The 14990-nt window shown below is 33.1% G+C and overlaps 1 protein-coding gene across 1 annotated transcript in view; it reads left to right on the top strand.

The window, feature by feature from the left end:
- The window catches only part of LOC129750008 (protein O-mannosyl-transferase TMTC1-like), an 807324-nt gene that overhangs the window by 745953 nt on the left and 46381 nt on the right, over positions 1-14990 (top strand). Inside the window, exons 8-10 of the mRNA XM_055745186.1 lie at positions 2207-2328; positions 2884-3048; positions 3110-3367. Of these exons, the coding sequence (XP_055601161.1) occupies positions 2207-2328; positions 2884-3048; positions 3110-3367 (545 nt within the window). The remainder of the gene's footprint in view (positions 1-2206; positions 2329-2883; positions 3049-3109; positions 3368-14990) is intronic.

Here is a 14990-nt window from a genome sequence, read left to right as displayed (position 1 = left end):
AAAGATACTCAATTTATAGAATTTGGTGCAGTCGTTTCCAAGATAGAGGATGCCGATTTGGATTGGTTTTTTTTGGGCCAAGATTTCTTCGTGGTCCTTAATGCGTAAATTAAAAATGCTGTTGATCAGCTTTTTAACAAGAAGAATATCCAGAAATCTTAAATTGAGAGCTAAATTTCGCATGTAAAGATTTTATTTTAATTTTTGAGACTATAATTTCTAACCAATTAATTCAGAACGAATCGATTAAAAAATAAGAGAGATACAGAAATTGTAAATGAAAGAGTAGATTTGAAATTCAAACTTTTTTTTTTACTTTATTCAAATAGGTTTGTAGCAAAGAAGTTTAAAAAATACTGTTGCAGCTACCATTTAGGTGAAACTTTCAGAGCGAGTATCTTAATCTATCTACTTGTGCAAGCCTTGGAAAAATTGCCGAGAAATTTTTTTTCAAAAATTTTGTTTAAGAACTATTGTTATTGAAGGAAACCTGAAATTGGCCCCTATTTTTATTTCATCTTCAAAATTTTTTGAAAATGTACCTACTTCTCAAGTTGAAACAACTTCACGATCTTATCAATGGTCGTGATAAATATTCCTTACTATAGAAAGTACTTGAAACTTGCAGGTGTGACAAAAAAAGAAACTCTTTCGGAATCCACTTATTTATTTTTCGACCGGAAATAAATTATATGTTATGTGGCTTTCGGCCTTTCGGTCAAGATTTTATAACACTTTTATGTGTTCTTCATCCAACGTTTCGAATATTTATTTATTCTTTTTCAAGGAACTAAAAATAAAACATAGAGCATAAAACATATTTCTTGTGAAACGAAAAAATGTTCACTTACTCGAACATTCGTGCTACAGTCCGAAACAGATGCGCTCCTAAAGCGTTCATCAATCATCGGTTTCTGGCTATAAAATTTGAATTTGAAAATGGTTCAGCTCAGAAGTCAGGAGGATAGCGTGTAACTTATGAGCACAATACTATAAAATACGGACAATATCTGAGCAAATGTTGACTAAACCCAAAAGAAAAAAAACTCAAGAAAAAAAAATTTAAAAACATATTTTTTCATCAAAACTCATCGACAGATTTCAAATCGTATTTGAGGCTACCAAAAGCATTCATGGTTATTTTTGCAAAACTTGCTTCAAAAATCCCACTTTGAATGCAGAAATTGAAAAAAAAGCAACACATTTTTTTATTTGGTTTGCCGGTGGATTGAATAAAACTGGATAAAACCAGACAATCTGGAATCCTAAGGTGTCACGCAAATGCCGAAATCATCAGCCCACAGAAGGAGTATTTTGGCTCAAAAGACTTAAACGTTATCCTCTCAACTACGGTCGGTGATATTCATTTGTTTAGATATGTTTTTCATGTCGAATAAAATAAATGTTACTGAAATTTATTCTATCAAATGTTTGAAAGTCATCATTGAAGTTTCCTGGTGGCTCCAGAGAGTAGCTTTGTTATACTCAATTTAAGCACTATTGCAATACGAGGAATACAAACGTTTGGCATATCTGCGTGAAGTTTCTACTCTTTGCAATTGTAAGTGAAGAGCATCAATGCTTTAAAATTTTCGTTGCACCATTGCTCGTTCTTAAATATAATTATTAAATAATCATTCTTTATGAAAGCATAGAATTTGAAAAAAACAGGCGTTCTTTTAATTTTTTTTCCAATCGTAAGCCTAAGATAATATTCAATCAGCTTTAAATAGATTTAAATAACATATTGAATGAATTCGAAAAACTTAAATAAGCTCCTCCGAAAAATATCAAAATTCTATCCAAAATGCAAAATTGCCTTTCTTATTTCTCCTAAGAAAGAAAAAAAAAACCTCTCAAATTTCTTCCCCATTTCAGAGTTCGTTCATCCACCGCACTTTAATGGAGCAAGAGGCTCGCCGGCAAATAAAATGTATACCGATTTTTGCAGCCATAGCGACATTCCAAGAACACGGTTTGAACTTTTGGCCCCATTTCGTTAGTGTGTATGTTCTAACTAATTTTTGCCCCCGTTCGTCGCCAACATGCCAGTTCAGCTTTGTTTTTTCCCATCTCTAACAGTGTACTATATGTTCGTTTTTCTTCCTTTTATTCTCTCTCTATCCATTTTCTATCTGCTGCTTCCGGAACCGGATGGAATCAACTGTGGACCCCAAAAACAACGGCAAAAAAATCCACTACACAGCATCAGCGTCACGTACCGGTTGTATTAGGGTTTCTGTTATTAGTGCTACCCTTCCTGCCGGCCACAAATTTAGTCGTAACGGTTGGTTTTGTCGTTGCCGAGCGCGTTCTCTACATTCCAAGGTAAGGTTTTCCTGGCTCCGGCTTTTTGCCGAAAAATAGGAAAGTGCCGTGTTATTTCTGCTCCACGACGCCCAAACGACGACGTCGACGTCGACTATGATTCCGATGATGTTGATGATGATGATGATGGTTGCATTTTCCACAACCAAGTAACAGTTTCCAGTCAGCTAAGCAGTTTTTATTTGTGCTTGCCTTGGCTTAATGGGCCCGTTATTTTTTGCCGACGAATAACATTTCGAATGGAGAGAAAGCACGTAATGAGTTGAAATCTTGAAGGTTTTCTGTTGCTCTAAGGTCCAATTGAGGTGGAGCTGGTTTTTGCCAAGAAACAACACCGACTTGAAGCAGGACTTTCTGTTACACTTTAAATGCTTACCCATCGCTCTGGAAGTACAACCTCAAATTAGATAAACCCTTCATTAAAGACAGGAATTCGTACTCGAACAGATATCGATCGACTCTTTCCTATAAAGTTCAATCATTGATTGAGTCAACAAAAATACTTTCTTTCAAATTTATGACTTTTACTTCTTACTCTCAACTTTTATTCAATAGCATGGGAAGCGTCATTCTGGTTGTTTATGGCGCTCAGCGACTGTGGGAACGTGTGCCAAAAATGCGAAAACTTATCCTGGCTCTGGGAATCATCCTCCTAGCTTCGGGTACCCTGAAAACCCTATCAAGAAACATGGACTGGAGCTCCCGGGAAGCTCTATTGAGGTAAGCTCCATTACAAATCAATTTACCACATTATAAAACAATCTTTCGTCAAAACCTCCAGATCCGGACTCAAAACGTTGCCGCACAATGCCAAAATGCACTACAATTTTGGCAACTTTTTGCGGGATTCAGCGCGACCGGATCAGGCCGTTGGGCATTATCGGGAGGCGCTGCGATTGTGGCCTTCCTATGCAAGTGCTCACAACAACATTGGAACTCTGATGGGACAGTTCGAGGAGGCTGAGTTCCATTTCCTGGAAGCGATCCGGTACTCGTCGGAGCACATTAATGCGCACTACAACCTGGGCCAGTTGTATCGGTAAGTAACTGGAACTTTTCCAAATCATCGCTTTTGTCAACCCATTCAAAAAGTTTTTGAGGAAAATATTTTTGAAAAACATTCAATTTTCATAATTTTATAGATTTATTGTTTTAATACATATCTCAATTTGGAGAAACAAAAGCCTCCTCAACTTTACTGCGTTTAATTTTAACCCATTGATGCATGACTTTTTTTTATATGAGGACAGCAATTATTGAATAACATTATGATTCGAATAACACAACTGAATAGGTTTGAAGCCATTATTTTGAGTCTTATAAGAGTTATAGTTCATCAAGGTTGAAAAATAACTTTTGATGTTGTCGATTTATTACGATTCGATTTAGCAAATTTCTTCCGAACATTGTTTATTAGGTGCAGAAAATAATTGTGATTGATTGAGATAAAAACATATTTTAAAGTTTCCAAATTTGAAGAAATAACAGTAAGTTTTCCAAAAACTACTTAAAAAATTGAATATATTTGATAATTACTACTTTTCTGCATATTTCTACATACTTTGAAATATCATGATAAAAATACCACGAGCTTTATTCTTTTAATTATCAAAAATATTTTGTGAGATTATAATCAAGATTTAAAAATCGAGATTTGTCGTGCTAATAGTACATATAAAGTCAGATCTCTTCAGCATCCTGGTGAATAGAAAAATAACATTTACTATTCATCTTCACAAGGCTGGTCCCACTGTGCAGTGCTAAACGCAGAGGCAACTGGAACACAGGGAGGAAGAATTGAAAGGGGAAGGGGAGCTCCCATACAGATTGTTAAACAGAATAAATTACGTAAATCTATCCAAATTTGGCTTGGGCGGTATTTGTATATGATAAAAAGTTCACTGAATGTTTGGAAACCTCACTACTTTCATAAAGAGGATAGAAAGTGGGGAGGGGGCGCCCATGCAATTTTTTGAATAATTCAAGAACTTAATAAGTGAAATCAAATTTGAAAAAACCTTTTTTACCAGTTGTCCAGACGTTTTGAGCTCTCTGGCTTTCGCTTCTCTTCAGTGGACACTAAAATTATATTTTGAAATTTTTTTTATCTAATTTACAATATTTGAAATCTTACAAACTACTGGCCTTTGTCTATACTTATGTGATCCGGGACATTTTAATTTTTTTTTTACACTTGTGTGTTAGTGTTTGTGTCAATTTTTGTTGTTACAGAGTCGTAAGCTATCCTAAATATCAGGAGTCTATCTGCTATTGACAACATTGTTGTCCTCTTTCATCTTAATGTTAAAAAATCAGCTGTGATTCTTGCACTATAGCATGTCACTGTTTCTAAAAATATTGTATTGTCGAAGTCGAAAAAGTGACCAGTTTCCAGAGCTTATTTGTTTTGTAGATACATTTGTTATATGTTGCTTTAATCTTTTTTTTCCAAAAACTGACTAGTTTCACCTATGTATGATTTTTACATTTATCAAATTAAATTTCATACACGACAGTGTTTTTTTTTGTTCTTGGGGATTTTTTCCTCAGATTTTATGAGGATTAGATTTTAAATTTAATTAAAAGGCTTTAAGGCGACATTAACGTCAAATTACTATAAATACCTTGAGAGCTTTTCCCCCAATCCTGAACAATACTGGATGATTAAAAATTTGCTTAAATTTCTATTGGTTATATTCAAAGTATCCTAGATTATTTGTGATGGTTCTTTAACAATACTTGTTACAAAATATCGTGGATAGTTGTTTAGGTTCAGAATGTTTCTAAATGTATTAAGTTTTGACTTCCTAATATATGACGTGTATGAAATTAAATATGGTAAATGTATTAAATCATACAAAGGTGAAACTAGTCAGTTTTTGGAATAAAAAAAAAATTAAAGCAACATGAAACAAATGTATCTACAAAACAAATAATCACTAGAAACTGGTCACCTTTTCGACTTCGACAATACAATCATTTAAAAAAAAAAATACAGTCTATAATGCAAGAATCATAGCTGAAACTTTTCACATTAAGGTTAGAGGTGACAACAATGTTGTCAATAGCAGATAGACTCCTGTTATTTAAGATAGCTTACGACTCTGTAGTTAAAAAATAGTCACAAACACTAACATACAAATGTAAACGAAAATCAAAATAAAGAGTCCCTAATCAAATTAGTTTAGACGAAGGCCAGTAGTTTGTATGATTTTAAATATTGTTAATAATATAAAAATGTATTGTTCAAAATATAATTTTAGTGACAACTGAATAGGGACGAAAGCCAGAAAAATGTCTGGACAACTGGTAAAAAACGTTTTTAATTCCAAAATCCGTCGGAAAACATCAATAAATCAATGTCACATTAAAGCACGGCGATAAAAAAAATCCAATACCTTGCGAAAGGTGAGGAGGGGGGTGGTTGACTATATGGTGGTGATATATGTTTTTTTATGATGTTATGCTCAAACAATACATAAAATAAATTTAAAAAAAGTTAAAACAAACCTTTCTTTTTACTGAATCAAAGCAATCAAAAGATTCCTTTTAATTAATACCAGTATTTCGATAGCAACTTACTACCTTCTTCAGTGAACGTTTTCGATTGATTATGTATGTATGTATGTATGTATGTATGTTGGATATCCACCATGGGTGCACGGATTCACCGCAGTTTCTGCCAAAGTATGGGTTCACTTGCATTCCTTAGATTATTAAGTTCGACAAATCTCCAATGCAACGCGTACATCATATCCGGACCCCATGGCTTCGTATGAACTGTTATGGATGAATGTATTGTGTTGATGTAGGTTTATTTTAGAAGAACGAGTCAATCAGGTGGGCTAGTTTACTTACAGGTATTCCGGCATCCGCGTATATACCTGGCCTGCTGGCAACTGATTGAGCATTCTTATTATATAGTCAGTTATATGAGGAAACACATCTTACCTGTCGGCCACTTATGGGATTCAAACCCAAAATTTTTCTTGCCGATACCGGGAATCGAACCCAGTACGCCTGGCATACCAACACCAGACTCGCGCCAGCCTATCCACTAGACCACATCGGCGCTCTTTTTTTCAGTGAACGTTTTCGATTGATTATCAATCGAAAACGTTCACTGAAGAAGGTAGTAAGTTGCTATCGAAATACTGGTATATGAACTTTTCATTTACCGTGGTTGAATTAAAAGGAATCTTTCGATTGCTTTGATTCAGTTGAATCATTCAACCAATTAGGCTCATACCACAACAGAGTGATTTCTTTTTACTTTTTCTTTATTTTTCTATTATATTTTTGCTCAAACAATGCATGAATTAAAAAAAATCGAATCACGAATTTCTAAATACTTTCCACTCGCTCATTAAAAAAAGCTTTCTAAAACACCGTCTGAATTCTCTAAAACGGTAAGCTGGAAACCATTTAGTAAGTGATAATAAAATAAACTTTTATCAATTTTAGAAATTTTTGAAATTGTACTTAAATCTTATCAATTTAGCCTAGCCTGGACCAAAAACTAGTAATATAAGAAAGCCTATTTTAATTTGATTTAAAAAAAAAAATATATATATATATATATATATATATATATATATATATATATATATATATATATATATATATATATATATATATATATATATAACTATATATATATATATATATATATATATATATATATATATATATATATATATATATATATATATATATATATATATATATATATATATATATATATATATATATATATATATATATATATATATATATATATATATATATATATATATATATATATATATATATATATATATATATATATATATATATATATATATATATATATATATATATATATATATATATATATATATATATATATATATATATATATATATATATTTTTTTTTTTTTTTTTTTTCTTTTTTTAAAGGATTTGAGCCCATGACGGTTATTATTTTTCGTAACTGATTATATGGTCAAATCAATTCATAGAAATGAAATCCTTCAAACTCTCGAGAAAATTCAATGATAAGAATCATTCATGAATAGATTGAAATTTTCGGTTCAAACCTGGGGCGGGATTATGGAACTCGAATCGTATCTCGAATCGTATAGGATTCATAATTTCACTCCTGATCTTTTCACTATCGATCCAAATTTAAGGTTTTGGTTTGAAATTTGGATCTTCATAAAATTGCAATTTTGTTAAATAAAAGATAAAAAGAATTATTCTTTGTTTTTTTTGGAAAGGTTACATGTTTTGACCTCTTGCAGTTTTAACTCCTCATCGGAAAAGTTTTCTTGATAATTTCAACGCATTTATGAGCGTAATCTGTATTTTGTATATTAATTCTGTACCTGAATTCTGAACCTTAAATCCAATTATGAATTACGGATCTGTTTCCGAGTTTCAATACAATTTCTGAAATGTTAAAAATAAAAAATCGATTTATGAATTAGGATTCCTGATCAGAATTTCAAATAAATCCATGAATTAAAATTTTCTCAGAGCCCTCAATTTAGGTTTCAATCTGAAACCATTATTTATTTGTTTTATTTTATTTTCAATCTAAAATGCGAATCTTTATTCAAACACTAATTTTGAATGATGAATCTCATTCTGAGTTTCAATTCTGGATCGCCAATTTAAAGTTTTATTATGTTTGAATTTTGAATAAGAAGTAATTTTAAGAACTTCGAGTCTGAGTATTAAACAAAAACTTAAAATGATTTTTTTTAACTAACACAATTTCTCTTAAACTGCGATTAATTTTTAAGGTTTGAGCCCCAGTTCTGAGTCAAATAACAACAAAATAGAATAAAAAATTTTAAAAATATATAGAAACAAACACTTTACTTGCTTTTTTTGGAAGGGTTTAACCTCCAAACCCCACCCCCTACCCATCTATTTGGACATTTAGAAAGCGGAAATTTTTGTTGAATGTTTTTTTCTTTCTCTCTGATCCCAGCGAGGAGATAGGAAGAGTGGATCGGAAACCATAATTTTTATTTAAAGATTCCGAGAGTAAATTAGTTGAAAAGCACCGAATGAAATATGGGTTTGTAATTTGGTAGGAGTAATTTTTTTTAATGATAATTAGGGATACTTTCCTCCTTTAAGAGGGGAGATAGGTATTTGGGGGAATGTCGCGCTCACATACAATTTGTTGCATATCTCGAAAATTATTCGAACAAACGAAACAAAACGTTGCAAGGAAGTAATTTGGGTACAAACACAATCTTAAAAGCTCCCTTTTCTGCCATAGTGTAGGATATGAAAAGTATGTGAGAGCCCTGTACACTTTTGGTTGCATATCAATAGAATTATTCATACGAAAGTAACCAAATTTAGTAGGGAAGGGTATTTGAAAATTAGAAGTATGGGAGTGGGGAGATAAATGAGGAAGAGGGGAAACTGTAAACTCTTTTTTTTTTGCATAACTCGACAAGTTTTCAAGCAAATGGTGCCAAATTTGGAACATCAAAATTTAAATAATTTTTTAATTTTCATCAATTTTACAAGGTGTGCCAGCTAGTGTCATATCAGACAAAATTTACAATTTTTAAAAAGTATTTGGAAACAACAATCGAATGCATAGCTTTTATCCATTGTGAGAATCTTTCGAAACATGTGGAATTCACAATTTGGAACTTCCGATCATAGATCATATTTCCTGTTTGGTTTTTCTGACCCTCCCAGTTCGGTTAAATAAGAGATCCCCTTCAAATAACTAAATCTGATTTGTTAATTACACTAGTTTACAACATTTTAAAAAAATCGTGAACTTGATTAACTGATTAATATTTTTAATGTAAAATTGGGCGCTGAATCCGAAAATGAAATTCAAAAAAATCCCAGTAGAACCGTTTTTGAGTTATGCTCCAAATATGAAATTTGGAAAAAATTTAAAAAGTTCTTGTTCTTAGATTAAAATATCTCGGACGGCTTGTTTTTGCGTTTGACCAACAGTATTGCTGATATTAGTGACTTATGAGAAAAAAAATTATAAAAAACGCATTTTTTAGAGAAAATTATGTTTCAACGAAAGTTTTAGACTCGATGGTAGTATTTAAAAAATCTGATTTTCTTTTGCGCTTAAATGCCAATTAAAAACAAAGATTTCAAGAGGTTTTTTTTTATCAAAATCGGTAGAAAATTGAAGAAGTTCTGGCTACTTTACCATAACAGAAATTTTTGGAGTTTTTAATAATTTAACGAACCGCAGTATACTTATCATAGTATAGGAAGAATGAAACATGATAAATCTCACTCGCTCCAAGTCAAAATTATTTATTAGCTTACCAGAAGGTCACATGCCAAGTTTATGGAGGATATGACCATAGGGATGGGTTGCTTAAGTCTCAAACGTAAATAAAATTTTGAGGTATTTTGCCCGAAAGGAACGAAAAATACCGGTTTTTCATCAAAAACTTTTTTCATCACTAGCTGATTGTTTTTATGGTTGATTTTCTTAAAACCTAAGTTGAGACAAATATTTCACCCGAAGACTGTAACTCGATTGGATTTGAAACAGAAAAGTTATTGCGGTTCAAAGGCCGCAAATTTTGTCCAACACGCAATGAGTACTTTTTACGCATTGCGTTTTATACGACAATTTTCGACCAAAATCCAATCTTTGAACCGCAACAACGCAAGATATTTTAATCTAATAACAAGAACTTTTTTAATTTTTTCGAAATTTCATATTTGGAGCATAACACAAAAACAGTTCTACTGAGATTTTTTTGAATTTCATTTTCGGATTCAGCGCCCGATTTAACATTGGAAATGACCTTCAGTTTACTGAGTTCAAAAATGCTGTAAACTAGTGTTATCCATACCACAAAATACACCATTTCACTAAAACCATTCTTTTAAACTTTGTGAAAAACTGCAGAATGGAATTTAAAAGCTCTATTTTCCATCGCCAATAACAAAATCCAGAGAACAACAAGATTTGAACATCGAGATATGGGAGATATGGGAAGCAACGAACTACTAAGTGAACTGTTAATATAAACAAACACTAAAATCCAAACGACTTGGCCTTTTTAATCAATAGGTGGTCAAAATAAAGAAAAAAAGAGAAAAAAAAATCATTCAATGTACAAACATTTTTCGTCAGTGAAAAATATTAAACTTTTACATTCTTAAAGCAAAATTTTGATTTTTTTTCCAGAAAACTAGACGAAAGTTTAAAATAATACTTTAAAGTCAGCAACACAAAACGCAATCGTTAAATCAAATTTAAATTGAATCAAATTGAAGTTTGTTTCCAAACTTAATTTTGATTATCGTTGTCCAAACGACACGTGACGTGTGATTCAGTGGAATTCTCGGACGATTTCAAACTGATACTTTAGAAAACAGTTTATTTTCACTTTGATCGAATTGTTCAGTTTTGAGTACCGAATAACATTCAATTTATAATTTCACAGCTTTTTTGCAGTGTAGTGCAGTTGTTTATTCATGAAAAAAAAACTTTAAATTCGTTAACTTTGTACATAATTCTTAACCAAAATTTTCGATTTCTCATTTCAAATGTGATCTCATTTATCTATCCTGAGGTTGACAGATTGCTCGTTTTTTTTCCGAGATTGCCTGTATATTTAATAAAAAAAATGAAAAAAATTCGGTTAGGCCCGGTTATTCGGATTTGATAAAACAAACGCCGGATTTTCCTGGATATATTCACTTATTTACCAAATTATAAAAAAACATTATATTTGCGTCCGAAATGCAATATTTGGAGTAAATATCATAAAAATTGCCTGATGGTTTCTGGAAGCCTAAAATACGATATAAGATCTGGTGAGAAGTGTTTAAAAAAAATCAAGTTTTTCCATGATTTTTGTTGAGTAATTCTTGATTTTGACTATATTTGCCCGTATGTTGCCTTAAGTTTAGGACGACAATTTCGATATCCAATGCTCGGATTTTGCCAGGTTTTTGAATAAAATTGCCATAATTTATCCGGTTCAGAACTTCAAGAAAAAAGACAGAACCATAATCAACAACAGAATCGGCTTCAAAAACCCATTCTCATCAGAATAATCATAATGATTCACGATCAAGATCGGTATCATGATTCATATCGGGCCGAAAATTAAGGATCAAGGGCTTAAACCGTGACCAGGATGAAGTTTCAGGTTAAGGATCGTAATTTTTATCAATAGTGGAACAGAAACGAGGATGAGCGTTGGGATCAGGATTACAAGCAGATGATAAATCAGAATCGGGTTCAGGATCACAATCAGAATTTGGATAAAGAAAGGGCTAAGAAAAAGGATTGAGATCAGGATAAGGTTTCAGATATGGATCAAAATCCGGATCAGGATTTGGATCAGTATCAGTATCAGGAGTTCTCTCCTAAACAAGATCGATATGAGGATGAAACCCAGTGTCAAGATTTAAAATACAAAATCAGAAATCAAAGCTCTTGGATAGAAATTGGAATTCAGAATCGGGATGAAAACCGTTATCCAAATCGTAATCAAAATGCGGGTTGAACTCAGCATCATGATCAACATGAAACCAGAGCAAGGATCATGATCAGGATTGGTATACGGATTCCGATCACGATGTAGATCAAGATCGGATTCGTATAAGAATTCAGTTTCTAATTACAAAGGGGATAGATATTAATTTAAAGGGGGCCTTTCGAATATTACGTAGCGCAATTTTCGATCATTTTCGATCCACTACCCCCCCTTTGTCATACATTCCTATCAGATTTTCTGCAGAATACACTAAATTAAATAAGATTTTTTTATATATATCTACATTCGTTTAATATTTCTAAGAAATGTGAAAAATGAGTAACCAATTGGGTTCCATTCGTCCTTGTTTTGATAAAACTTTGACATTCAGCTGATTTGAGGCACTTAGGAAGATGTTTAAACCTGGTATACTCCTAAACACAAATAATACCGATGAAAGAAGCACTTCAGCAAAATCACAAAATCAAAAATTCAAATCCTTGCACCCAATCAGCCAAATCCACTATTATCGACACCTCCCAAACTTTTTTGACCGAAAAATTGACTCAATTTGCAGTGACAGCCAAATTACGCCATCCTTAGTCAATTCTTCCCGGTGTGAATCCATTTCCAGCCGAAAAAGGTTTCAAGGCCTAAATAAACATAAATCAAACTCAGCGCTGACAAGCCCAATAAATTCCACGACCGGGTGGATGATTCCGAGATTCGATTGATTTTTGAATCTTTCAACACCATTTATCATATCCAAACAGGAGAAGGAAGGCGAATAAAAGGTGGGGTGCCTTCGAAGAAATTACGAATGCATAAGGGTGAGAAAATACCCTTTTCCTAGGTTCGATGCTTCAGGATGGTTGGCTTTCTCAGTGAAATTTTGAAACCGGTATCATGATAAAGCATTTCTGCTGGTATTAGCTGAAAAATATCAAAAAAGAATTGTTGCTACCGAAACCAAAATCCTAAGATTTGGCTAACGATCTCTCGGGGATAAAATACGAAGGTTAGCATATCAGTTCAGTGAAGCTATCAACATCCATCGATTGAACTGGAATTCATAGACTGAAATTTGATTTTTTTTTTTTGTGGAATAACTAAAGTGAGCTACCTTCTCTTGAATCAGAAGAGAGTCATTTAGGTACCAGCAGAAATTTCCTCCAATCAAATTTTTAACGACTGGCCAAATTGCAGAGTGAAAATAAATTTACTTATCCATAGAGAAACAAAGCGTCTAAGAATCCGATTCCAAAGTTTATAGACGTTTTTCCATTGTCTGACTAGGGTTTTGATTATGTTTGCCCATATTTTTTTTTTTTTCATATTGCTGATTTGATCCCAGATTATGGATGGAAACTATAAAATGGCATTTATGACTGTTTTATTTTCCTGCTGTTCCGATGATTTGATGAGGGACCATATATTAACATCCACGAATGTCTATTCTGGGAGCAGTTTTTGACAATATCTGGATCGAACAGCTATTTGAGAGTTGTCAAGATCAGAAATACATATGTACAGCATTTTTGAAGTTCAACGTAAAGCTTTTGAGATTTGATACCATTTTGAAATAAATTTCCTTATCCAATTCGAGAACTTAGATCAAATCTGTATGAAGATTAATTTTTTTTTTCAAAATTTTAATCAGTTTTGTTTCTATTTTTAACTTATAATCAGTATAAACTTTTCAAAACTTTCTCAAAGTTTTGAAGTTCTCAAGCAAAGTCATTCTGAACATTACAAAGTAATTTTCCTTTCATTTCACACTCGGAATAGAAGACTTCATCACTTTTAACCTTGAGAGCACTTTCGAAAATGCCGAGTTACTTTTTTTTCCCAAATTTTAAATCTCTTTCCAAAAGCCCTTAAACCGTTTATGTTTCTACCATATATGTACTGGGAAATTGAATTACAACATGAATTCTGTGAGAACTGCGAGATATCCCTCAGAATCTTTTGCCAGCTGCTCGGAAAGCTGCTGTTTAATTAATTGCCTAATCTAACTATTAATAATTAATGTCAAGCACTGTTTTTCGGCTGAGTAGTAGCTGTTCAAAGAATTTTTAATTAGTTTTAATCCTTCAGAATGATGAAAATTTCAATAAATTCACACTTCAACCGAAGGCACAAATCTGGCCCTCTCGCTCCGAATTTGTGTGAAAGACGGAACTTTTCTATCAGATTCACTTTTAATTTATGAAGGATGCTGCCTAAGGCAGCAAAACGGCGCCATCTTTGTATGTGGCTGACGCTCCAGCGATGTAGAACGAAAACGCCATTGTTCGACGCAGCCATTTTCCTTTCATGCTGATGTTAGATTCAAGTCAACCTTTCTAGAAAGGGGGGAGGGTGAAAGGAGGGGCCGTTTACAGCCAGAAGTTAAGATTCCGCATCTCTCGAACGCTAGCTAGCAATTATAATTTCTAAGCTGCGACTAATCCCTTAAGTACTTAGAGAGAGTCTCGGTGCTGCTGCCGATGCTACTTTTGGGCAAACACCTGTTATTGTTCACTCACGTGCCGCGATGCGACGCGCTAGTCATTTTATGGACTGGCAAAAGCTTTCTACTGAGAACGTAAACTACAGAATTTTACTTGGGGAGGAGTATCAGGGTGTCCTTGCGAAGTTTCTGTCATTATTTATTTTTTGAAACCTTCTGAATAATTTTGTAGATATATTTTTTTTTGTTTCGATTATAGTCGTTTTACCATCTTTATGGCATTCGCGACTTTATCAACGGTGCAGTTGGCGGATCGTTATTGAAAAACTTATCCGGTACAACTGTGTTCGATGTTTGCTCTTGGGCTCGAACTCGCGGACATCTGCTCAGGAGCCAACAGACTTACCAACTGAGCTATATCACAAGCCCTTTTGTAGATGCATGAATGTATTCATTAGCATTAAAAGTAATTTTAAAATAAACTGTGACGCCTTCATGCATCGAAGCCATTTAACACGTTCGTCGCCTTTGGACCCATATTCGGGTGACGGGTGTATTTCCTGAGAGGCCCCGTCCCGTCAAAAACGTGTGACGCTCTCTTTCTTATCTTACTTACCGCCTAGTTAAACTACCAGAATGAGCGTGGCGACGAACGTGTTAACACATCATTTGTGCGAAATCCATAACATTAAGGCCCCGTTGAGACACTGATTGTTTTTTT

The sequence above is a fragment of the Uranotaenia lowii genome, chromosome 2 (assembly GCF_029784155.1).
Source record: "Uranotaenia lowii strain MFRU-FL chromosome 2, ASM2978415v1, whole genome shotgun sequence".
NCBI lineage: Eukaryota > Metazoa > Arthropoda > Insecta > Diptera > Culicidae > Uranotaenia > Uranotaenia lowii.
The sequence above is the reverse complement of the archived record's forward strand: the minus strand, read 5'-3'. Positions and strand labels throughout refer to the sequence as shown.